The sequence below is a fragment of the Patagioenas fasciata genome, chromosome 1 (assembly GCF_037038585.1).
Source record: "Patagioenas fasciata isolate bPatFas1 chromosome 1, bPatFas1.hap1, whole genome shotgun sequence".
NCBI classification, from domain to species: Eukaryota; Metazoa; Chordata; class Aves; order Columbiformes; family Columbidae; genus Patagioenas; species Patagioenas fasciata.
In genome coordinates this window covers 214,356,445-214,381,581 of record NC_092520.1, presented here as the reverse complement: position 1 = coordinate 214,381,581, position 25,137 = coordinate 214,356,445, and the positions used below count along the sequence as shown (strand labels likewise).

General features: G+C 50.1%; 1 protein-coding gene across 2 annotated transcripts in view; it reads left to right on the top strand.

Annotated features, from left to right (window-relative positions):
• The window catches only part of AHCYL2 (adenosylhomocysteinase like 2), a 102,791-nt gene that overhangs the window by 40,555 nt on the left and 37,099 nt on the right, over positions 1–25,137 (top strand). The window contains exon 1 of one of the 2 annotated variants that reach the window (XM_071803566.1): positions 20,393–20,495. The exons of the other annotated variant lie outside the window; for it this stretch is intronic. Coding sequence (XP_071659667.1) covers positions 20,442–20,495 — 54 coding nt within the window. The 5' untranslated portion in view covers positions 20,393–20,441. Of the gene's footprint in view, positions 1–20,392; positions 20,496–25,137 lie in introns of those variants that run through there. 2 annotated transcript variants of the gene reach the window in all.

Sequence of the window (25,137 nt, the reverse complement as noted above, 5' to 3'; positions counted from 1 at the left end):
TGCTGCTGCCGTCTCATGGGGATGGTTCTGTGCGTGATTCTGATTTACTTGGCTTTTTTATTGTTTTATATACAACGCTGCAGGCTGGGGAAGAGCGGCTGGAAAAGGAGCTGGGGGTGTTGGTGCCAGCAGCTGAACATGAGCCAGCGTGTGCCCAGGTGGCCAAGAGGCCACCAGGATCCTGGCTGGGACCAGCACTGGTGTGGCCAGCAGGCCCAGGGCAGTGACCGAACCTGTGCTGGGACCTGGGGAGGCCAAACCGCCAATCCTGGGAGCAGTTCTGGGCCCCTCACGCCAAGAAAGGCCTTGAGGTGCTGGAGTGAGTGGAGAGAAGGGAACGGAGCTGGTGAGGGGCTGGAGCACAAGTGTGATGGGAGCGGCTGAGGGACCTGGGGGTTCAGCTGGAGAACAGGAGCTGAGGGGAGACCTTCTGATCTCTGAACTGCCTGAAAGGAGCTTGGAGCCAGGGGGGTCGGGCTCTGCTCCCCAGGAACAAGCGCCAGGAGCAGAGGAAACGGCCTCAAGTTGCACCAGGGGAGGTTGAGGTTGGATGTGGGAACAATTTCTTCCCCAAAGGGCTGTGGGGCATTGGAACAGGCTGCCCAGGGCAGTGCTGGAGTCACCATCCCTGGAGGGCTGGACAGACGGACATGAGGTTCTCAGGACATGGGGCAGGGACATGGGACAGGGACATGGGACAGGGTGAGTTATGGTTGGACTCAATGATCTTAAAGGTCTTTTCTAACCTAAATAATTCTACAATTCTATATCCACCCATTGACACACAGAGACAGGAAGAAATAAGACTTACTAACCTGACACGGAGGCTTTTGCGTCTCATATCCCCAAGTTGCGGGTTCAAGGTTGGATCAGGACACGGGTTTTTATCAGCTTGGGGTCTTTTCCCCGCGCTCAGATTTTCCGAAATGTTCCCTCTGAGCTTATCTGCTGCATACGTGCTCATTTTTATCCAAATGTACAGCTCGCTATTTCTGACTGTCATCACCAGTTCGGCTCCTGGTTAGCGCTGGGGCACTCGAGTACAGCAGCGAGACTCAGACAGCCCAGGAGTCTTTAAAAATGGAATTATTTTTTAATGTAATTGTATTTTTTATTATACTTTTCATTTCTCAACCTTATTTTCCCCACCAAGCGTTGCAGCCTGTAGAAAATGTCCAGATCTCTCCCAGGCTGACACTCCCGATTCTTGTCCAAGCGATACGATGCTGCGGCTCTATCGGCATTAAATACAGGTTGCAGAAAGCGTAAAAAGCTCTAACGGCGAGGGCTGAATAAACATGGATGAGCTTTAATCTGCCCATTGCTCTTTCAGATCCCCTGGTGGAAGGACCTTTTCTATACCATTAATAAGAGTCTCCTGATAGAAGATATTTTGGTGAGACCTGATGCAGTGGGAAAGGTGCTGTACATTGTCCTTACACCTACGTGGTCCTTACACCTACGTGGTCCTTACACTTACGTGGTCCTCACACCTACATGGTCCTCACACCTACATGGTTCTTACACCTACATGGTCCTTACACCTGCGTGGTCCTTACACCTACATGGTCCTTACACCTGCGTGGTCTTCACACCTACGTGGTCCTTATACCTGCGTGGTCCTTACACCTGTGTGGTCCTTACACCTACGTGGTCTTTACACCTACGTGGTCCTTATACCTGCGTGGTCCTTACACCTGTGTGGTCCTTACACCTACGTGGTCTTTACACCTACGTGGTCCTTACACCTACGTGGTCCTTACACCTGCGTGGTCCTTACACCTGCGTGGTCCTTATACCTACATCGTTCTTACACCTACGTGGTCCTTATACCTACGTGGTCCTTACACCTGCGTGGTCCTTACACCTGCGTGGTCCTTATACCTACGTGGTCCTTATTACCTACATGGTCCTTACACCTGCGTGGTCCTTATACCTACATGGTCCTTACACCTGCATGGTTCTTACACCTACGTGGTCCTTATACCTGCGTGGTCCTTATACCTACATGGTCCTTACACCTGCATGGTCCTTACACCTACGTGGTCCTCACACCTACATGGTTCTTACACCTACGTTGTCCTTACACCTGCGTGGTCGTTATACCTACATGGTCCTTACACCTACATGGTTCTTACGCTTACGTTGTCCTTATACCTATGTGGTTCTTACACTTACATAGTCCTTACATCTACGTGGTCCTTACACCTACGTGGCCCTTACACCTATGTGATCCTTATACCTACACGGTCCTCACACCTACATGGTTCTTACACTTATGTTGTCCTTACATCTACGTGGTCCTTACACCTTCTTCCACAAGTGGCTACTGAGCTGTTGCTGTGTCCCCAAAATGCTGTGAATCCTTGGCTTTCTATTCTAATGAACCACTCTCCCGACAACTCCTGGTCATTGCGGCTTGACCGTCCCACACGGGCGGCTTTTCAAGCAGAAATCATCTTAGAGTTGGACTTTAAGCCCAGAAAGCAAGCTTAGACTAAAGCTTTCACACTTAATACCGAATTGGATGCTGTGGTTCCATGGAGTCGTTCTCACAATGGGCAGAACTGGAAGTGGTCTGCGCCCCTTTTAGCTTAAAAATCCGCATTTGTGCACTACAGATGTATGGATTAACTAACCATTAGTGTCAGGCTGCTGAGTGGATAAGGGATTACAGTAAAAATGGGTATGTTGGCCCAGTAAAGGTCAGTAACCAGACTTGTGGCTCCACAAATAAACTGCAGGTTGGTCCCGAAACCAGAGGAGAGACCGTGCAAGAAATCAGATGTATATGGAATGACCGGAGTATATGTTATATACTCAGGTATAACACTGAGCACCAAGCTTTGAAAAGCGAAACCCAACCCTTTCTCATTTGCCTAAAACCCCTCTCAGAAGCAAGTAGGAGCAAGAGACATTGCAAGGTACTGCTATTAACTGGTTATTTTATACATATATATATGTATAGACACAAACACTATATGCAATGGCTGCGGCTATGTATATAATATACATAATGGCAGCTGCTAAAGGCTTAATATTTTGGCTGTATCTGAAGTCTATAAAATAATAATCCTGGACAATAATCCCGATGCAGAGGAGCGGGGACAGGAACCTTCCTGCAGATACCACCTGTATTTTAACTGTAACGTGTGTAATGGGGTAGAGACTGGGGACAAACAAAGTGATTCAGATGGATTAAGATGGCAGGAATTATTTGGCAAGTTTGCAAAGAAGTGGTCAGTCTGTCTGGGTGACTGGATCTAATAGGGTATAATACGATTTGATTCTTCTTGTTATTCCTTTATTCCTCTGTTTTTTTCCCCGTAGCGATAAGTTCTGGGTTTGTGCAGGGGATGTGGTGGGTTTGCTGTGGTTTCTCTTGTCTCAAAGGAGTCCCCGGTCAATTAAAGCAGGCGCTAATTGCCGAGGTGTTGTCTTTCTCCCTCTCCCATCCCGCTTCTCTTCTTGCCTCTTCTCCCAGTTTAATTTTCACAGAAAATCCTCATTCTGAGGGGTTCGGGCCGCTGTTGGAAGTGATGTAAAACCTGCAGTCTGGACTTGAGAACGTCTGAGCCCTTGCAGTGACACCGAATGGAGACGAGAGGCCTCATCGCTGTCGCCTTGTGGCAACGCGGGCTCTGCGTCCTTAGGACTTTTTTCTGTAGGCACCGCTTTTTCTGTAGGTGGATCTAAACTTTAGAATAATTCCCGAATGCCTGCTGTTTGCAAGGGAGTAAAGGTGAAAAGTTAAGTTTGGGTTAAAGGGACCTTCCCAGCTCCCCCAGTGCCACCCCTGCCATGAGCCACCCCTGCCATCTTCACCAGCTCAGGTTGCTCAGAGCCCCGTCCAGCCTGGCCTGGGATGTCTCCAGGGATGGTTCATCCACCACCTCTATGGCCAACCTGGACCAGGCTCTCACCACCCTCAGGGCAACAATTTCTTCCTCACGTCCGGCCTGAATCTCCCCTTTTAGTTTAAAACCATCACCCCTTGTCCTGTCACAACAGGCCCTGCTCAAAAGTCTGTCCCCATCTTTCTTTTCAGGCACTATTATGTATAGAAAGGCCACACTGAGGTCTCCCCGGAGCTTCTCTTCTCCAGCTGAACAGCCCAACTCTCTCAGCCTGTCCTCCCAGCAGAGCTGTTCCAGCCTCGGGTCATTCCCGTGGCTCCTCTGGCCCCTCTCCAGCAGGTCCATGTGTGTCCTGTGCTGAGGACCCAGAGCTGGACCAGCACTGCAGGGGGGTCTCACCGAGCGGGGCAGAGGGGCAGGATCCCCCAAACCTGCTGCCCACGCCGCTGATCACACAGCCCATGATACAACTGACTTTCTGGCTTTGAGTCCGCTCGTGATCAAAAGAGATCATTCGACCCTTGGAAGGCCGGCTGGATTTGCTGTTTACTCCAAGGCTGTCTCTGCGCAGAGCCGTGGTTGCGCTCCCATCCTCCCGCGACACGACACGCGTGGACGTGTTGGGAGAACACAAAGGGGTGGATGGACCCGCTGCCTCTCCAGAGCTGCTGGTACCACACACGGGCTCCAGTCGCTTTTTCCACCGTGAGAAGCGCAGGGAACTGGAAACAAATGTCAACACTGGGATTGTTTGGTGTCTCTGTTTCCGAATCGCACCGTTGCCTTCAGAAATGAGTAAATGCCTTTTGTGTTTCATTCACCCCCTCCTCATTAATCTTCCATCTGCTTGTGTTTGAGCCCTTTGTCACCCGCGCACCGGGATGAAACTCGCTGTCCTGACCGTGCTGGTGCAGCCTCCCTTTCCCTCTCCCACTTTAAGGCGATGTTTTTAAGCGTCTCTGTCTGTGATGTGTGGGTTGGTGCTGGTGTTCCCGCAGCACACAGCTGCTCCTCCTGCGTTTTTGCCATTTCGCTGCCGTGCAGCAGCTGTTTGTTCAGCTCCAGAACACTCTGAATCCTCAGAAAGCCACAGGTGTTGCTGCCAAGGTGTTAGGAGAGCAGAATATCCACATCTAACTTCCTCGTGTGGATTAGGAGTTTTGTATACGCCTTCCTGGAAGAAAAATAACTGTAAAACGCGTAGTTAATTTTCTAGGGGAGGTAAAGTGATGCTCGACCTTTCAGTGCCAAAACCCATCCTCACCCTGGGGAAACGAAACATTTCGCTCTTATATTTTTCCTATACCTGGGAAGGAGCAATTTGGTGTGGTTATAAAATGAAAGCGAAACAAGGGGTGACCTGTGAACCCACCAGCTCTGCGCCCTTAGGGACCGTCCCCACCTGTCACCTCTTTGCTTGTGGCCTCTTGACACCCCCTCTACCTCCGGGAAGGCTCCTTGAGTCACTGCCAGCTTGGAAACGCGTCCAAAATTTGGTCTTCTCTCCCGACTTCTACAAATCTGGGAAGGCTCTTGTTGGGTTTGGGGGCTGTAAGTAGAAACGTGACTCGTGTTCGGTGCTTTTCCTGCAAGAAGCCGCAAGTGGGATTGGATCTGACCGGGGTTCATTGTGCTCGAATAGGACCCGGCGGCATCTGGATGAGAAGCGTAGACACAGGATGGCCTCTGGGTAGGTGTGTGTTGAGTCTCGTCATCTCGCCTGGAGCTTGGCTTTGCCTGCTAAACAAAGAGTTATTTAAAAGCTGGTGCTCCCCGGCGTAACCCTGGGAAGAGCCGCTCGCCCCCACTTCAGCCTTTTCTCATTCAAACCTCAACTCATGCGGTCCCTTTCTTGTAATTCACAACGTCAGGATCCATTTTTGGCTCGCAGAAACTTCCCAGCTCTCGCAGACCTTACCCTTTGGTTTTTATTTGGCCGAGAGGCCTCTGCACGATCGGGCTCGTAGGAGTTGGCGAATATTGGCCTGCGGGCAAAGGTGTGCGGAGAGGACGCGTCCTCCCCCTTGAGGATCCTCCCGGTTTACACCATGCAGATATTTCATTCTTCAAGGAGCACTTTTTAACTCTGACAATGAAAAAATACTCTATTTAAGCTATTCCTGGAATATCTCTTGTGTTTCCTTTACTCTGAAAAGGGGACACATCCGGGCTGGATGGCCGGCGTGACCACGCTACCGGTGGCTTTTTGCCCCAAAGATGATGGAGAAACATCTCGGGCTGTTCCTCAGGGACAGGTGCTTGGCCCTGGCTGCTCCACCCGGCTCATCTGTAATCCCGGTACCAGAGAGATGATATTTTGGAATTATTTATAGCAGGGGTGGTGCTGAAATTCAAGAACAGCAGGAATTCACAGAATCCCAGGATGTCAGGGGTTGAAGGGCCCTGGAAAGCTCATCCAGTGCAATCCCCCCGGAGCAGGAACACCCAGCTGAGGTTCCACAGGAAGGGGTCCAGGCGGGTTTGAATGTCTGCAGAGAAGGAGACTCCACAACCTCCCTGGGCAGCCTGGGCCAGGCTCTGACACCCTCACCCCCAACAAGTTGCTTCTCATATTCAAGTGGAACCTCCTGTGTTCCAGTTTGCACCCATTGCCCCTTGTCCTGTCACTGGTTGTCACCCAGCAGAGCCTGGCTCCATCCTCCTGACACTGCCCCTTTCCATATTGATCCCCAGGAATGAGTCCCCCCTCAGTCTCCTCTTCTCCAGCTCCAGAGCCCCAGCTCCCTCAGCCTTTCCTCACACGGGAGATGCTCCACTCCCTTCAGCATCTTGGTGGCTGCGCTGGACTCTCTGCAGCAGTTCCCTGTCCTTCTGGAGCTGAGGGGCCACAACTGGACACAATATTCCAGGTGTGGTCTCCCCAGGGCAGAGCAGAGGGGCAGGAGAACCTCTCTGACCTACTGACCACCCCCTTCTAACCCACCCCAGGTCCCACTGGCTTCCTGGCCACAAGGGCCCAGTGCTGGCTCATGCTCACCCTGCTGTCCCCAGGACCCCCAGGTCCCTTTCCCCTACACTGCTCTCTAATAGGTCATTCCCCAACTTACACTGGAACCTGGGGTTCATACGGTGCTGCCGTGTCTTCCCCTCGATACCCACAGTCGGCCTGAACCTCATCGTGGTTTCGGATGCAGAAACCCCTGGAGTGTTTGAAGCTTCGTGGGAAAATCAATTTAGAAAAGACATAAAAATATCCTCTGGTGATAAAATCTAGAAGCAGGTTCTGTGAACAGCCTGATTTTGATGTTCGAGCGCCATCAGCAACGCTTCTCAATACTCCTTATTTTAAAAGGAACAGAGAAAATGAGAGCATAAATTAATTTACCGTGTGTTCTATAGCCTGAGAACCGTCAATGCACTTATCTGATTTGGCACGGAGCAGCTGACAATCTTCTCGTTCCAGGGTGCTCTGAAACCACGTTTCACCCGAGCAAACTTGTCCCCTGGTGTCACCGTCCATCGGTGTCACCTGCGTTCTCCAGGGACTGAGCCGGAGCTCCCGCCTGGGCTGGGCGGTCACGGTTTCACCGCGGTGAAGTAACACCTGCCCTTGTCCTCTCTGAAAATCCATGATGGAGAACCCACTCGGAGAAGTTTGGAGCTGGAAGATGAGCAGGCAATGACCTTTATAGTTACATTTATACCACTATAACTAAAACATGATACCAAGAGCTAAACCTGCCTGCAACGCTGGTCCTTGCTGTAAAGCCTGGCCTTAAATTCCCATAGACACCTTAACTAAGCTGAGCTGATGGTTCAGGTGTTCAACAGCATCACAGATACTCAAAACTGGGCTGTATGGAGCATGAAACGCAGCTGATGGAGTGGAATCAATTAGCAGTAAATCAGTTCCCAGCGAGTATTTGTAATAACTGAGCGAGACGAAGAGCTGACGTGAGCGGATTTCACACGTGTCGCAGCAAAATCTGAAGGAAAGAGCCTTCCAAATCGAGTTTTGCTTATTATTTCCCCTATGGGGAAGGGGATTATTTGTGTATGTGCTTCAGAAACATCGTATCTAGCAGGAAAACAAGGGAGCGGAGCAGGGGGGTGGTGCAGAAATCACTACTCAAGTCTGAAGAGCTGTAGGATGCTCAGCCCATGGCCTGAAGAGTTTGGGCTCCAGTAACATTGTCAGTAAACCAATATCTATACAGGGCTTTTCAAAAAGATGGACCCAATTTCCAAGTCGTTTCAGTTAGAAATTGGCTCCACCTTTTTGAAACACTCTGGATAAACCTGAAAATTGTGCAGAAATTACGTAACCCGCGGGAAGACGGTTCTGATGTTGCCTTGGCAGAAAGTTTGGAAGTGGGAGAGTTTGTAACTCACTTGGGAGTTATTATTATTCTGGTTATTTATAATGCTATCATAACCGGGAGTTGTTATAAGTTCTGGTTAGGAAAGCGGGGCTCGGAGAACAGAGGCGGCTCAGGCTCCCGCTTGGTTGGGTCGCGCCGCCATGGGGATTTAATACAATCTGAATTCAAGACCAATTTCAGAACAATGTAGCGGGGTTTAAATCTACCCGATAGCAAATACCAGGCTGGAACAGCGAGGGAAGGGGACGTGGCTTGTCTGTAGGCCTGTCCCAGCTGAGCTGGGCCTAAAGCCGTGGATGGGGACGTGCAGGTTTGTGTTGGTGTCAGCTTGAGGACTCCTCATCTCACCTTGATACAACCAAAGCCTTTCCATCTCTTGCCAATCTGCATTAGTTTCCCAAGCAGCTCATCACACGTTCAGGTTGGAAGAGGCTTCTACAAACACCTGAACTTAAAGCTGCGTGGTCCTCAAAACCGCTCCGTTTTCTCTCATTTTCCTTCATAGGTCAAGGCTTAAACTTGGGATTTTTGATTCCTCGGGCTCTCGCTCCCCCTCGTGTCTGCTCAGGCTTTTGCAGCCTTTCATCTTGCATTAATTTCTCATTACCTTGTTCTTCCAGCGTACTTTCAAGAGCCGTCTTGTCTTCATGTTTGTGCTACAACAGCTCTCAATCAACTCATTGAATTGTACCCAACTTGTCACCAGGAATTCAGCACGTATTTTTAAGTATTCCGGCAATAATTGCTAATTCTTGTTCTTTAGTCAGAGCTTTAGTCTGGTTTGGCTTTTGGTAACCAAAAAATGTATGTTCACTGGGGTTTGAGCTGATTTTGTCTCTGCTATGAAACGTATCACTGAGCAAAAGTGTGTCCGTGATTTGTTGGACCCAACGAGCGTCTCATTTCTCCGAAGTAGGTTTGAAAAGCTTTTCCTGGAGCTCAGTGCTCTGCACGGTGCAGCTTTCTTAGAAACCACCATCAACAGGCAGCTAAATGCTGGGGAGTATCAGACAGGATTGATTTCGATGTATTTTCACCGTGCCTTCAGCTCCCAAGTGAAGAGATCATGTTAGAGATGAGGAGAACACATCCTTGTTTACTCATTCTGGTCTAAAGCTTCATTTCATCCCAAACCGGACGAGCTGGGAAGGTCCCTTTAACCCAGACCCTTCTGTGATTCTATGAACTCAAACTCAAGCTCCTCAACCCAACCTCATCCCCAACCCAACCTCAACCTGAGCTGGTGAAGATGTCCCTGCCCATGGCAGGGGTGGCACTGGATGAGCCTTGAATGTCCTTGCCAACCCAAACCCTTCTATGATTCTATGAACTCAACTTCCTCAACCCCACCTCAACCTGAGCTGCTGAAGATGTCCCTGCCCATGGCAGGGGTGGCACTGGATGAGCTGGGAAGGTCCCTTCAACCCAAACCCTTCCAAAATTCTACAAACCCAACCTCAACCTCTTCAACTCAACCTCCCCCACTCAAACCTCAACCTCTTCAACCTTCTTGACTCAACTTCAACCCCACCTCAACCTGAGCTGCTGAAGATGTCCCTGCTCATGGCAGAGTCGAACCGGATGAGCCTTGAATGTCCTTTCCAACCCAAATCCTTCTATGATTTTATGAACTCAACTTCCTCAACCCAACCTCAACCTGAGCTGCTGAAGATGTCCCTGCCCATGGCAGGGGTGGCACTGGGTGACCTTTGAATGTCCCTTCCAACCCAAACCCTTCCGTGATCGTGTGCACAGAGATCCTTCCAATCTGGAAGGGTGATCTTGCCAACAGTGCGAAAATATCACCCCAAAAAATAAAAAACTTCTCCTGTTTTCTGCGAATCGACTTAAACAAAATAAATGAATATCTACTTGAGTTTTGCGTGGTGTTCACGCAGATTTGAGTTCCACCTTTTCCACTTGTTCTCACCCGTGTCTTCCCACCGCCCCATCTCAACCAAACAGCAAACTCCCCAATTTACAGCATTTAAATTGTTTTGTGGTGAGAGAGCAGAGCAAGGAAGGGACCCTGCGAGCTTCTCCTGCCCCTGCAGCTGAGGTGGAGCCCCATGGGATGTGTCTGCTGGTGCCTCACAGCCAAGCTCCTTGCTGGTGAAGGGAGGTTTGTGTCGACTATGGCCCCAAATAAAACACTTTGCATGAAGGAAAAGTAAAAGAAGGAGATGTTTGTGGAGGCTGCTGGACATTCTCAACAGAAAAAGGGCATTTTCTTGAGCATCTCCAGCGAGGCGTTGCCAGCCCCCCCTTCCCTTCGTCCTGGTCGCTGTGCAGGTGGAAACACACTGAGAAAATACCAAAGTGGGCTCGGAAAATGATCACGGATGGCTCATTAATACCTGAGAGCGGAATCCTGCATCATTTGGGGAGGTTTCAGTGAAACTGAAGCCTCAATTCAGGCGAAGGTTTGTTGGCCAGGCCGTGGTGGAGCTGCCAGCCATGGAAAAGCGTCTTTGCAGGAGCAAAGTCCCTTGGCAATCGCTCTGGCTACAAAAAGCCTTCATTTCTGTCTGCGTTCTGCTCAGCAGAGGGAGCTCCATCCCCACCAGCCGCTCCGTGTTTATCTACAACATTTATCTGGTTCTGCGGGATGATGAAGTTCATTTCTAACCACGTTGGGTTGGAAGCTGGAAGCGGTTGAGCGTTGGAGGTGTCCGTGTGCTGCTTTGTTTGAAGTTGCGTGAATTTTTGGGGGCTCCAAGGACAGTCCTCGTTGCAGGAGACCTGTAGCTTGAAATACAGGTGTGCGCCTTCGACCTTGCGGCTGTACCGATCGGGGTATTGGCATTTTGGTGACGCAGGGACAAGGGCATAGGTGGGTGGGTGGATGGATGGATGGATGGTCATCTCCTCCATGCCACGGTGGGGTTGCTCTCTGGGTTTATTGTCTCCAACATGGAGCAGAGCCGGGGTTGGCGTGAAATCAGGGCTGCAAAAATGGGCTGGAGCTGAGCGCTTCACCCGGATATTTGAAGAGAAATGAGGAACTGAGTGAACTTTCGGAGCTGCCCGCGTCACCTTGGGTAACGAGGCTGGTTCATAACGAAGATCTCAGCTGGGAGAGGAGCCGGGGAGCACAAGAGCTGGGGGCTTGGCTGGTGGGCTGGTGCATCCTCCTGCATCTTCCTGCAGCCTCCTGATTCCTCCTGCATCCTGCTGCATCCTTCTGCATCCTCCTGCATCCCACTGCGTCCTCCTGCATCCTGCTGCATCCCATTGCATCCTCCTGCATCCTGCTGCATCCTGCTGCATCCCGCTGCATCCTCCCACATTCTCCTGCATCTTGCTGCATCCTCCTGCATCCCACTGCATCCTCCTGCATCCTGTTCCATCCCGCTGCATCCTCCTGCATACCACTGCATCCCAGTGCATCCTCCTGCATCCCGCTGCATCCTCTTACATCCCGCTGCATCCTCCTGCATCCTGCTACGTCCTCCTGCATACCACTGCATCCCAGTGCGTCCTCCTGCATCCCGCTGCATCCTCCTACATCCCGCTGCATCCTCCTGCATCCTGCTACGTCCTCCTGCATTCCACTGCATCCCACTGCATCCTCCCACATCCTCCTGCATCCTGCTGCGTCCTCCTGCATCCTGCTGCATCCCACTGCATCCTGCTGCGTCCTCCCACATCTTCCTGCATCCTCCTGCATCCTGCTACATCCTGCTGCATCCCGCTGCATCCCACTGCATCCTCCCACATCCTCCTGCATCCCACTGCATCCCTCCTACATCCTCCTGCATCCCACTGCATCCCGCTTCATCCTCCTACATCCTCCTGCATCTTCCTGCATCCCGCTACATCCTCCTGCATCCTGCTGAATCTTACTGCATCCTCCTGCATCCTCCTGCATCCCGCTGCATCCTCCTACATCCTCCTGCATCCCACTGCATCCTCCTGCATCCCACTGCATCCCGCTGCATCCTCCTGCCAAAAACATGTGAGTGTAGGGAGTTTCCCCCATGGAGCCGTGGGACGGCAACGCCAACGCCGCCACTTTCCACCTGCCCGAGTGGATGGTGAGTGATTTACCTTCCTATTTCCATCCGCGGCCACGCGGCCGAGCTGCTGCCGAGTTCTGGAGGGAGCTTTGGCTCTCGCTGCTCCGTGTCGGGATACGCCGGCCTTTAGCCCCAACGAGGGTTCGTTAACGTCCGATATTAACAAGGGGGGATAGAATTCCTCCCTCGGCGTTCGCCCCAATTGCAAATGGTCAAGTGACGGGGGGAATGGTCCCCGTGGGCCACCACTAACTTTAACAAATTGGGGAGCAGCAGGGAGGAGGAGTGGGGGGAACTTTGCAACACGTTCCATGAGGCTGAATTTCATCAGGATCAGCGCAGAAAACACCGTCTTTTGGCTGCTTGAATTCTTAACATCAATTTAGATTCTGCTGTTGGAATAAAACCTCTGATATTTAAGATAGGTTTTAGGGCAGCGTACGCTGCTCAGCTTCATTTTGATGGTTAAAGAAGTGAGAATAGATACCAGAAAGTATTAAAATGCACTCCACCTTGCTTCTCTGGTGGAAAGAATTCCCAAAGCAGCTGGAAATACAGTGACATTGCTCCAAATAATCAGGCAGACAAGAGGCTGCGGGTCTGGGGCCGCTCCACGTGTCCCTGTGGGGCTGCGCAGGGGCACAAATGGTCACGATTCTTCCAGAACACCGAAAATCTCTGTCAATATTTGCTGTATCTCCCCAGGTTTTTGCGGGTATCTCCATTGCTATTTTCACGGTCGTCACTCTTGCTCGTTCTTCTAAAAATACTTTATAATAAGAGGTTCATATTCTACTCCTGGGAAGCTGTTCTTGCTGCTTTGATCTTGTTCTACAAATAGAGTCCGCGCACACTGATTTGATTCAAGTTTCATCGTTCCCCTGTAATACCCAACATTAGGTGCCCCCACTAGCGCTGTCTCAAGCTTTATGGACTTTATTTTTATAAAAATACAGTTTCTTGTTCTGCTTCTCACTCTCTGGTGTTTACAGACCACCGTTCTTTCAGCTCGCACCCGGTTACGTCGTATTTATATCAACGGTGAGGAATTAATGGTGCGTGTAAGGGTCAGGACTGATGAACTTTGCATAATGTGCAACTTCGTTTAGTGATTGAAATGTGGGGTTTTTTGGTTCTGATTGTAAAAAGTCCGGAGTTCTGCTTAAAACCAAGCAACCAACCTCCCCCTAGGGGTTTATCCCCCTCTGTCATTTTCTCTTCTATGAATTCGGTGCCGCTGGGGTTGGGACCAGATGACGAAAACTTCCTTTAAATAGATCTTTATTTCTTATGTGTGGTTTTATAGATGGTTTAAACTCCACTATTATACAAAGGGCTTTGGGTTATGTCCTCTAGCAACGTTTTTAATCAGCGTATTCGCCTGCTTTGCATTTTATGCGGTTCCTCGGGACAACGTGGGGGTGCAAAACCACATTTCAAGTAATAATTAGCCTGAGCTTTCAAAGGCTCATTATCCTTAAGGTCATTATTTCAAGAAGCCTTTTATGTCTTAATGTTCTTACCAAGGTCGTACATTTACTACAGGGCAGCTCTTGTTATTAACCAAATATTGAAAAAGGGGTTAGTAGTTAATAATAATAATAATAATAATAATAATAATATAGTTCTGCATTGTGTCTCAGAAGAGCAGGTTGGTTTGGGTTTGCAGAACCACGTCTGAGCTGCAATACCGATGTGGAGATTTGCGAACCTGAGCGACACCACAATCCAGAGTCACTGAATCTGCTTCAATCCAAGCTGGAGACCCCAATATTTCACTTATCGGGTAAAACACCCCTTGGTTTGTCAAATAATCTACCAGTTGGATGTAATATTGACACCGGACAACTTTGTACCCACCGCATCAGGGAGAAATCGGGGGTGCAGTTGTGGTGACGTTCTCGTCCCGACGAGGATGGGATCAAAATGAGGGGAAATTGTGAATTTCCAGATCCGGACCCTCTGGAATTCCGCAGCTGGTGAGCGCACGATGCATAAATCCTGTTGTGACTTGGTGTCTTATTTGGGAAAGTTTCGGCAACTTCAGGTTGTATGGTTGAGTGATAGTTTAGAGTCTTTAATCGTAATCTATGAGGAATAAACAGGAGAGGCTTTCGCTGCAGTGGTCAGGGGTTTTGCCAGGGAAATCTGGTTTTCCTGGCTCATGTCGGAGCATTGAGGACATGAAGGAGCTGTTGAACCACAGGGGATGCTGTTCCAGTATAGATGTATTCACTGCTAGAGGTAATGCCCATGATGATGGGTATCGTGATGACTCCATAGACATTTTCTTGGATGTCCGAGATCCTGCATTTTTCTAATTACAAAACCCAAGTTGCCCCTTTGTTGCGAGTTGAGGCGATGTGGGAATCACCGTTTCCTCTTTTGCCGACCTTGTCGTGGGACTGGGACCAGCAGAGCCGGGGGACCAAGGGATCTGTCTTAAGCTGGGGGAGAAGGTTCCTCCCTTCCTTGTCCTTCCCATTGTCCCCACTGGAGCCGCCCGCTTTAGATGTCGGTTATTTCCTTGTTTTTAAAGGTTTCTCCTTGGCCACGCTCGTTCTGGTCCTGCGTTGGATGTCAGTGTTGCTGTTGGCTGCGATGGGACCATGCTCTATGTCAATAAGTGCTAAGATGTTGGAAGAGCTTCTTTTAGCTTTATCTCCTGGATTCCTACTCCTGTGGGCCACAGATGCTTATTCTTTAACAAGGATGTAAACTAAGAGTGAGTTTCAGCTGTTAAAATGAGCAATGGCTTGATAGAGAGAGGGAACGGAGCTGGGGAAGGAGCTGGAGGAGGAGGAGAAGGAGGTTGAGGTTGGATGTGGGAACAATTTCTTCCCCAAAGGGCTGTGGGGCATTGGAACAGGCTGCCCAGGGCAGTGCTGGAGTCACCATCCCTGGAGGGTTGGACAGACGGACAGGAGGTTCTCAGGGGCATGGGACAGTGACACTGTTGGGTTAATGGTTGGACTCAATGATCTTGAGGGTCTTTCCCAACCAAAACGATTCTATGATAGCCATGGACTGTGATTTGGTCCTCATTAGCAATCACCCTGGAGGTCTGAGGATCAAAATGGGTCTCAGTCCTAGGAAAATCAATAAATTGAGGATTTGGGGCCATGGTCTGATGTTTGCACCGTACACAACCTCAGCCCGGTGCTGACATCGAGAAATATACGGGGCTGGGTATCTTCAGAGCCCAGCAGATCCACCACCAGTGTTGGGTCTTCAAGAGGCAACGGCCCCAGTTTCTAACACGCTTAGGAGTTGCTTTGGCCCAGGTGGGTGACTCTTCATTCCCATCCTTCCCACTCCAAGTCCTGTAGGTTAAATCAGCCTTAACCTGCACGTTCTCGAGCTGCTTTTTCAGCAGGAAGACACCAAAGGGTTAAATGTGTGTGTTAATCCCAAGGTCAGTCTCCGTGTGACCTTTTGGCTGGAGAACTGGAATTTAACCACTTGGAGCTCCAGTTCAAGTTTTGGCTCAGTGAGCAACCTGGTCAGGATTACATATTAATTTCAGGCATGCAAAACAATGGAATAAATGGATTTGGAAGATCCTTTCTTGATGATCCAGGCTCAGGAGGTGGATTAGGAGAATGGAACGTTGAAGATGAAGGCCAAAGGTCTCTTCCTGCTTTTGTTTTGGATGCCAAGACCTGGTGTCTCTGATACTTCATCCCGGCTCCACTTTCCCCCATAAAACCAGTGTTGGAAGGCCAAGTGTTGGAGGGAACCAAAGTTTCCTGCATGAACTGGGATGGGAGGGCAGAAGGAGAAGGTTTGGGCTGGGACTTGCAAAGCTGGGCTCTGGTGGAACATCAGAACAGTCGTCTTGGTCCCTTCTGTTCTACCTGTACCAATCTTCACCTTATTAAAAAACAATAAGAAGAGTAAATTAATTTGAACACTTGGCATCACAGACAGATGAGAAGATTTTCCACTGAGAACAAGGGTTTCCAGGGGGTTTGTCACCCGAATAACCAAGCGGTGGCGGCTCCTGAAGGCCACAACCTTGACGTGCTGCTCAATACGTCAATCAATGGATTTTAATTAGCGCCATAACTTGCTTTTTATTCCCCGGGTTTGGTGCCAGTGGATTTGCAGCCGTTCCCGATGCCGGGGAACTCGTGTGAATTAATTGCATGGAAAACTCTTGGTTATTCCCCTTGTTCCTTTAGGAAAATAAATCCCCATGGCTAAGAATGAATTCAAGACGCTCGAACTATGAAAACGCTGCTCTCGCAAAGTTTAAAAGCTCCAAGAATTGAAACGGGTGGTTCCTATTGCACGTTCGCAAGTGGGGGGGATTTTATGGGTGTTACAGCATTTGAAGATTTAACAGTTTTTAAAAGAGTAGAAAACATTACGAGCTCATGGTCAAACTGACACAGCGGTTGGGCTCCAACCATCATTAAAAAGCAGATGTTAATCACGCGTGGTTTGTTAAATTATGGCGATAAGCCAGGTTTTACTAGGGTTGGACACGGCTCTCCCTGGTTTTATTTGGAGATCGAACCGGATTACAAAGGACACACAACTTGCAGAAGATACCTGAGCTCTGCACTTGATTTTTAGCGTTTTTATAGAGTCGAGGTTTCTTTATTTTGGTGTTTCAGACTCAGTTTTACTGCAAAAAAAAAGGCCCTTTCCTCCCATCCCATTTCCCATCGCCTTCCCCAGGAAAAGCGCTTTAATTTAATCATCTCAATGTGATAACCTCCTGGGAAAAGTCGTTTGTGCTTTGGTGGTGGGTGCTTCACACCCCCTTTCCAGGCTTTTCTTGGCTTACACTGAGCTCAAATAGCTTCTACCTTGGGATTTTGCACTAAAAGTGCCATCAATAACGCTAAAAAATAAAACTCACCTTGAAAACACAACTTGGGCTTCAGTAGCAGTTGAGGCGAATGGTGCTAATCCCAATCTCCAGTTGCCTGACCTATTTTCCTATTGGAGACGATCCCTATTTCCATTTTCCAGATAATCCCTATGTCCATTTTCCAGATAATCCGTATTCCAGTGACTCTACAGATCCATTAAGTTGGGGATTCTGGGGTTTGGTTTGGTTTGTGTTTTGTTGTTTGGGTTTGGGTTTGGTTTGGGGGTTTTGTTGGTTGGTTGGTTGGTTGGTTTGGTTGGTTGATTGGTTGGTTGGTTTGGTTGGTTGGTTGGTTTGGTTGGTTGGTTGGTTGGTTGGTTTGGTTGGTTGGTTGGTTGGTTGGTTGGTTTGTTGGTTGGTTGGTTGGTTTGTTGTGTTGGTTGGTTGGTTGGTTGGTTGTGTTGGTTGGTTGGTTTGTTGGTTGATTGGTTGTGTTGGTTGGTTTGTTGGTTTGTTGTGTTGATTGGTTGATTGGTTGGTTGGTTGGTTGGTTGTGTTGGTTGGTTGGTTGTGTTGGTTGGTTGGTTGGTTGGTTGGTTGGTTGTGTTGGTTGGTTGGTTGTGTTGGTTGGTTGTGTTGGTTGGTTGGTTGTGTTGGTTGGTTGGTTGTGTTGGTTGGTTGGTTGTGTTGGTTGGTTTGTTGGTTGGTTGGTTGTGTTGGTTGGTTTGTTGTGTTGGTTGGTTGGTTGGTTGTGTTGGTTGGTTTGTTGGTTGGTTGGTTGTGTTGGTTGGTTTGTTGTGTTGGTTGGTTGGTTGGTTGTGTTGGTTGGTTGATTGGTTTGTTGTGTTGGTTGGTTGGTTTGTTGTGTTGGTTGGTTGTGTTGGTTTGTTGTGTTTGTTGTGTTGGTTGGTTGGTTGGTTGGTTGGTTGGTTGGTTGGTTGGTTGTGTTGGTTTGTTGTTCTTTCCTCTCACAAAGCGGGTGTTGCTTTCATATACCCAGCAATCTTTAATCTCGTAGAGGATTCCTGGAAACGTGAAATGCCGTCAAAGCTTGTCTGTGTCTGCAGAACCACTCAGACAAACACTCACAAGCAATGTTTCCCTGACAGCGTTTGCAGTGACAACTATTGAGGAGCAATATTAGATCAGCTCAGTGGTAAATGATTTCTAAAGCAGGTGTGTGTAACAATACGCAGAGCTGGACGGAGCTTGTTTTGTGTGTATTTGGTTAGAATTGGTGTTGAGGTCAATCAACGGTGCCGTCGCTTCCCAACTCTTTGGTAGCAAACGTTGAGGTTCTCTATGGGAATTGTCTTGGGGACATTGTCAGGGACACAAAACTCCTTGGATAACAGCTCCAGGCACTAAATCAAAATTTAAAATAGCCCAGAGAGGTGGTGGCTGAACCATCCCTGGAGACATCCCAGGCCAGGCTGGACGGGGCTCTGAGCAACCTGAGCTGCTGAAGATGTCCCTGCTCATGGCAGGGGTGGCACTGGGGGAGCTGGGAAGGTCCCTTAACCCAAACTGCTCTATGATTCTATGAACTCGACCTCAAGCTCCTCAACCCAACTTCATCCCCAACCCAACCTCAACCTGAGCTGGTGAAGATGTCCCTGCTCATGGCAGGGGTGACACTGGGGGACCTTTGAAGGTCCCTTCAACCCAAACCCTTCTAAGATTCTACAAACCCAACCTCAACCTCTTCAACTCAACCTCCCCCACTCAACCTCAAACTCTTCAACCTTCTTGACCCAACTTCAGCCCCACCTCAACCTGAGCTGGTGAAGATGTCCCTGCTCATGGCAGGGGTGGCACTGGATGAGCCTTGAATGTCCTTTCCAACCCAAACCCTTCTGTGATTCTATGAACTCAACCTCCCCAACCCAACCTCATCCTCAACCCAACCTCAACCTGAGCTGGTGAAGATGTCCCTGCTCATGGCAGGGGTGGCACTGGGTGAACTTTAAGGTCCCTTCAACCCAAACTGTTCCATTTTTCCATGGGTCTAAGAGGAACGGTCCGACACGGGAACCTCAGGATGGGTGTTGGGTCAGGACCCCTCCAAGGCCGGACCTTCTGCACTCGCTGCCCTGGGGGACAGAGCAGGGACCGGCGTCATTAAAAACCACTTTGCCATCTAACAAATACCTTCGTTGTTTTAGTTGCTCATTAGTTAATTTTCTTCTAATGAGGCTCTGTTAACGTAATCACCTGACATCGGGGAAAAAAAGAAAGTGGGGGGGGAGAACCCAAGTTAAAAAGCCTAATTAGCAAGTTAATTATAGCGAACGGGGAAATGTTCTGGTTACATAAATAAGCTATTGTTGTGCGCACACAGGCCGGGCCACGTTAAAAACCACTGCAAACTGTCCAGAGGTCGCAGCAATGCTGTAATTCAGGATGAAACACAAGTAGGGCTTGTTTGCTGGGACGCCTCGTGAAGTCTTGGGGTCCTTTTCGGCCAGAAAAAGAAAAGGGGGAGTTGGAAAATCCGAGCGGTTTCCCTTCACCGCCATCCTGCAGCCCAAAGCAGAGCGGGGGAAACTGGGAGCTGTGATGGGGGGCACGACCGGGATCAGTGGGTTGGGAGGTGTAATTGGGGGGCAGGACTGGGTGGGGGAAACGGGGAGCTGTAATGGGGGACACGACTGGGATCGGTGGGTTGGGAGGTGTAATTGGGGGCCAGGACCAGGTTGGGAGGTGTAATTGGGGGGCAGGACCGGGGTGGGGGAAACTGGGAGCTGTAATAGGGGGCAAGACAGGGACCAGCGGGCTGGGAGGCGTCATGGGGGTCAGGACCAGGATCAGTGGGTTGGGAGGTGTAACTGGGGGGCAGGACCAGGTTGGGAGGTGTAATTGGGGGGCAGGACCGGAACTGGTGGGTTGGGAGGTGTAACTGGGGGGCAGGACCAGGTTGGGAGGTGTAGTTGTGGGGCAGGACCAGGATCGGTGGGTTAGGATATGTAATTGGGGGGCAGGACCAGGATCGGTGGGTCGAGAGGTGTAAGTGGGGGGCAGGACCGGAACCGATGGGTTGGGAGGTGTAATTGGGGGACAGGACCGAGATCGGTGGGTCGAGAGGTGTAATGGGGGCGAGGACCAGGTTGGGAGGTGTAGTTGGGGGGCAGGACCAGGTTGGGAGGTGTAATTGGGGGGCAGGACCAGGATCGGTGGGTTAGGAGGTGTAATTGGGGGGCAGGACCGGAACCAGTGGGTTGGGAGGTGTAGTTGGGGGGCAGGACCGGAACCGGTGGGTTGGGAGGTGTAATTGGGGGCAGGACCAGATTGGGAGGTGTAATTGGGGGCAGGACCGGGGCCGGCGGGTCGGGAGGTATAAATGTGGGGCCAGCCCCTGTCCCGCTGGGAGCCGGTGCTGAGTGCTGGCACTGATGCCGTCATGCCGAACAAGAAGAAATACAACGTGAACGGAGATTCGGGGATTAAACCCCAGGTGAGGGCGATCTGTAGCACCATAATATAATTTTCCTATTTAAAAGTAAATTAGTTTGTCTCTACCCCCCCTTTTTCCCTCCTCTCCTTGCTATTCCCCCCAAATCCCTTATTTCTGGAGTTGCCTGCGTCCCTTCCCCTCTCAGAGAAAACCCCCATCTCTGGAGAACTCGATTTTCTCTGGGGAGCAGGTTTGAAAGGACGAAGCATTGAGCCAAACCTGTAGCTCCGGGGTTGCTCTCTGGAGGAGCCGATGGGTTTGCGAGCAGGGGATCGCCCAGGAGAACCTCAAACAGTGAGAATTGCTCGGTGTAGTAACATAGAGCGGCTCTTTGTGGTGGAAACGAGACTGAGTCATTTCAAATGTAGTGAGCACACACCTGCATTTAGAAGCCATTAACCCTTTGGATCTCTAAATGTGAGATTTTTCAGCTTGAATTCCATTGTATTTTCCTGTTGGAGGTTGAAAGCAGCAGCACTTGTGCAGCTCAAGAGCAGCTTGGGCTCGTAAACTCAAGCAGCTGCAGCTCTCAAAGGCTTCGCGATCTCTCCGTTGAGCTTTGCCCTCTGCACGGTTCGCTTGTACCTTCAGAGACGTCTCAGTGTGAGCTGAATGTGTCCAACCTGGACCAAAATCACCGTTTTCATCCCCATTTTGAAGGTCCCCATCTCCCCAGCTGGGCTGGAACACAGCACATTGTGCCGTCGGTCACCTTGTGCCGTTCGCTTGGGATTTAAACCCGAGCTTAGGGCTGGGTAAGCAAGGTCTGGTTTGCTCCTTCTGGGTGGATGGAGCTTGCGTTGCTGAGATTTCAACTCAACAATTCAGACGTGTTGTGGGAGCTGGCCTGAGGGAATATCCCTGCTCAGCCTTGAGAAAAGAAGGCTCAGGGGAGTCACCATGTTCCAGTATTGAAAGGGTGGCTACGAAGAAGATGAAAACTCCCTTTTTACAAGGAATCTCATGGAAAAGACGAGGAATAATGGTCTAGAACTGTGCATTTGGCCAAGGAAGGTTGGAGCAGATGATCCTTGAGGTCCCATCCCACCTGGTGTTCAATAACTCTGATTCCCTTTGCACGTCCAAGTGATACAAAATCCAGCTCTAAATGAAGGTGGTTATAATCAATGTCTTAAATAAATCAAATTCAGCATCCTTTCTTGCCCGCTTTCTCTGTTTCTCAAAGGATAAAGCCAAAAGACATTGGTGGAGGGTCAATGTTGGCTAAAACCGGACCTGAGCCTTGAGCTGATCCCATCCCCACGTTCTCGCATTCCCTTCCACCTCTTGGCAGCTCACGCTAAACCCAGCTCGTGGCAGCATTTAAAGGGTTTAAACCCTTGAAGGGGCTGAGAGTAGAGTTTAAGTCTCGTTCTAATTCTACCTAACTTGGTTCATGACTTATTTTGCTTTTTGGCGTGTGCTTGCCTCTCAGTCTTGGATGCAGGAGTACATCAGTATTACTGCATCGCTTGGAATAGTTGCCTTGAATGTCCTTGAAGCGATGATACAGGAGGGGAAATGTGAGTTATAATGTGAATTATTCGCCCTTTGTCAAGACTCCCAGCCCCTCTCACTTTGCCGAGAGCGTCATTTCACACAACTAACCCGGAGTGTTGATGAAGCTGCTCACCTAATGAGGGCTTTGTTTTAAATGAGAACAAACAGTAAAGTTATTTCAGGCCAACAGCTTCTTAGAAAATGAATTTAAAAGATGATGTGTGTGTGTGCAGGTCCCACCAGGACCAGAGGTGTTAATCCACAACCCAAGTCTCGACTGTAAGCTGAGTTTCACGTGCTTTTTCTCCCTCCCCTGGGCGTCTCCTGAGCCGCTGTCCTTGGGTTTAAGATTAGCAGGAAAAAAGCAAAACAAAACCAACAAAAGGGCTTCCAGGTGCTGCTGCAAATCCCCTCCCAGCTCCTTTCCCTCCTCCCCAGCAGCCTGGGCTCCGAATTTGCCAACCTGAGACCCTCATCACTTTTTTCCTTCACTTATTGGCCCAAACCCACCAAGTACCAGCTCTGTGGCATCACCAGCTGTACCGGCTCTGTGGCATCACCAGCTGTGCCAGCTCCATGGCATCACCAGCTGTACTGGCTCCGTGGCATCACCAGCTGTGCCAGCTCTGTGGCATCACCAGCTGTACGAGCCCCGTGGCATCACCAGCTGTGCCAACTCCATGGGATCACCAACTGTGCCAATTCCATGGCATCACCAGCTGTACCAGCTCCATGGCATCACCAACTGTACCAACTCCGTGGCATCACCAGCTGTACCAACTCCATGGCATCACCAGCTGTGCCAGCCCCATGGCATAACCAGCTGTGCCAGCTCCATGGCATCACCAGCTGTACCAACTCCATGGCATCACCAGCTGTACCAACGCCATGGCATCACCAGCTGTGCCAGCCCCATGGCATAACCAGCTGTGCCAGCTCCGTGGCATCACCAGCTGTGCCAGCCCCATGGCATCACCAGCTGTACCAACTCCATGGCATCACCAGCTGTGCCAGCCCCATGGCATCACCAGCTGTACCAACTCCATGGCATCACCAGCTGTGCCAGCTCCATGGCATCACCAGCTGTACCAACTCCATGGCATCACCAGCTGTACCAGCTCCATGGCATCACCAGCTGTACCAACTCCATGGCATCACCAGCTGTGCCAGCCCCATGGCATCACCAGCTGTGCCAGCCCCATGGCATCACCAGCTGTGCCAGCTCCGTGGCATCACCAGCTGTACCAACGCCATGGCATCACCAGCTGTGCCAGCTCCATGGCATCACCAACTGTACCAACTCCGTGGCATCACCAGCTGTACCAACTCCGTGGCATCACCAGCTGTGCCAGCTCCATGGCATCACCAGCTGTGCCAGCCCCATGGCATCACCAGCTGTGCCAGCCCCATGGCATAACCAGCTGTGCCAGCTCCATGGCATCACCAGCTGTACCAACGCCATGGGATCACCAACTGTGCCAATTCCATGGCATCACCAGCTGTACCAGCTCCATGGCATCACCAACTGTACCAGCTCCGTGGCATCACCAGCTGTACCAACGCCATGGCATCACCAGCTGTGCCAGCCCCATGGCATAACCAGCTGTGCCAGCTCCATGGCATCACCAGCTGTGCCAGCCCCATGGCATCACCAGCTGTGCCAGCCCCATGGCATCACCAGCTCATCTCAAGTGCAACGTCAAGTCCCGCTACTTTAAACCACTGAGCTCGAATTTGAGTTCCCCAGACAGGATCAAATTCTGCCTGCTTAGATGGCTTCTTTAAACAAAACTAATGTCTCAAAATACCCCAAGGCGTTGGTTAATAGACTCAATTAATGGCTTTGGGTATTTTGGAGATGTAAATGTTTAACCTCGTTGTACCAGATTGAGTTGGTTCATGCTCGTAGCAAAATTGGAAGTCGCGTTTCCAGTTCCCTGAGATTTGGCACCAATGGTCAATGGCAGGCAGCCATGGTTTGGCTTCCAAAGCGATGAGCGCCGGGACCTTAAATATTTCCTAAAACTATACGCGTGTTCTCCTGAACGCTTAAATATGGCCTAGTAGCCACATAAGAAGCGTTAAGACAAGGTCAACCCCAGGTGCGCGTCAACGGACCACGGAAGGGTTGAGTTTCTACTGGGAAACCGCTCATCGTCATCTCTAAGATGTTTGGTTTATGTGAAAACGTGGACTTAGGCAGTTTATAGTAAGGAAATACTGATTATTTGGCCTTCTTGCTGTTCTTTTCAACCAAGGGCAGGATGAAAACAAAGTTTGGAGAAGGTTCTTCTCCAGACAATGTGTTGGCCAGGGAAGGTGTGAAGCCTGTTCTATAAATACCACTCTTAAAGATCATTTTCCCCTTAAAAGTGCCTGGATAGAAGTGACGCCGCTTCACTTATCTCATCTGTGCTCTGCGGGTCTGAAAATAAATGTTGGTATCTCTTGGCTGGGCGGTTATCGCAGCTGGAACACGGGCAGGGCTGAGCCTGCTTGGGCTGAGCCTGCTTGGGCTCGGTTGCTCTTCAACCCACTGCTGGGCTTAGGGCTTCACAGACACCCCGGGGAGTCGGAAACCTTCATTTCTTGGGCTTGATTGAGATGGAAATGGGCTTGATTCTTCATCTCGGGTCGAGCAGGTTGTTGTTTGTCACCCACGACAATTTGTTGTGATGAGATGAGCTCCGTTATAAAAGAGAAAATGGAAGATATCGGTGTTCCATCCTTTGGTGCTATAAAAGACGAGTAGATGTGGTGCTTTGGGACATGGTTTAGTGGTGGACTTGGCTGTACTAAGTAACAGTTGGACGTGATGATCTTAAAGGTCTTGTCCAACCTAAAGGATGCTGTGATTCTATGGTCATTGTCAGCGTTGCTGGTAAATGGGAGTTGGTTCCTTCTCCCCACCTTGAGTGATGACATTTTGGCAGTCTGCACATCGCTTCGTTTACGTGCCTTATCCTCCATTCCGTGATTTGTTGTATGAAGTTGTGTACAACAATCCGAACTCCTTGTGTTCTCCAGGCGTCCACGCTCCCAACAGCTCCAACAGCCTCGAGCGATGCCTCTAATCTCAAATCTTTCTTAAAACAAAGCGCAGCTGGCTATTCCTGACTCGTTCTCATTTTGGCTCTTTGTA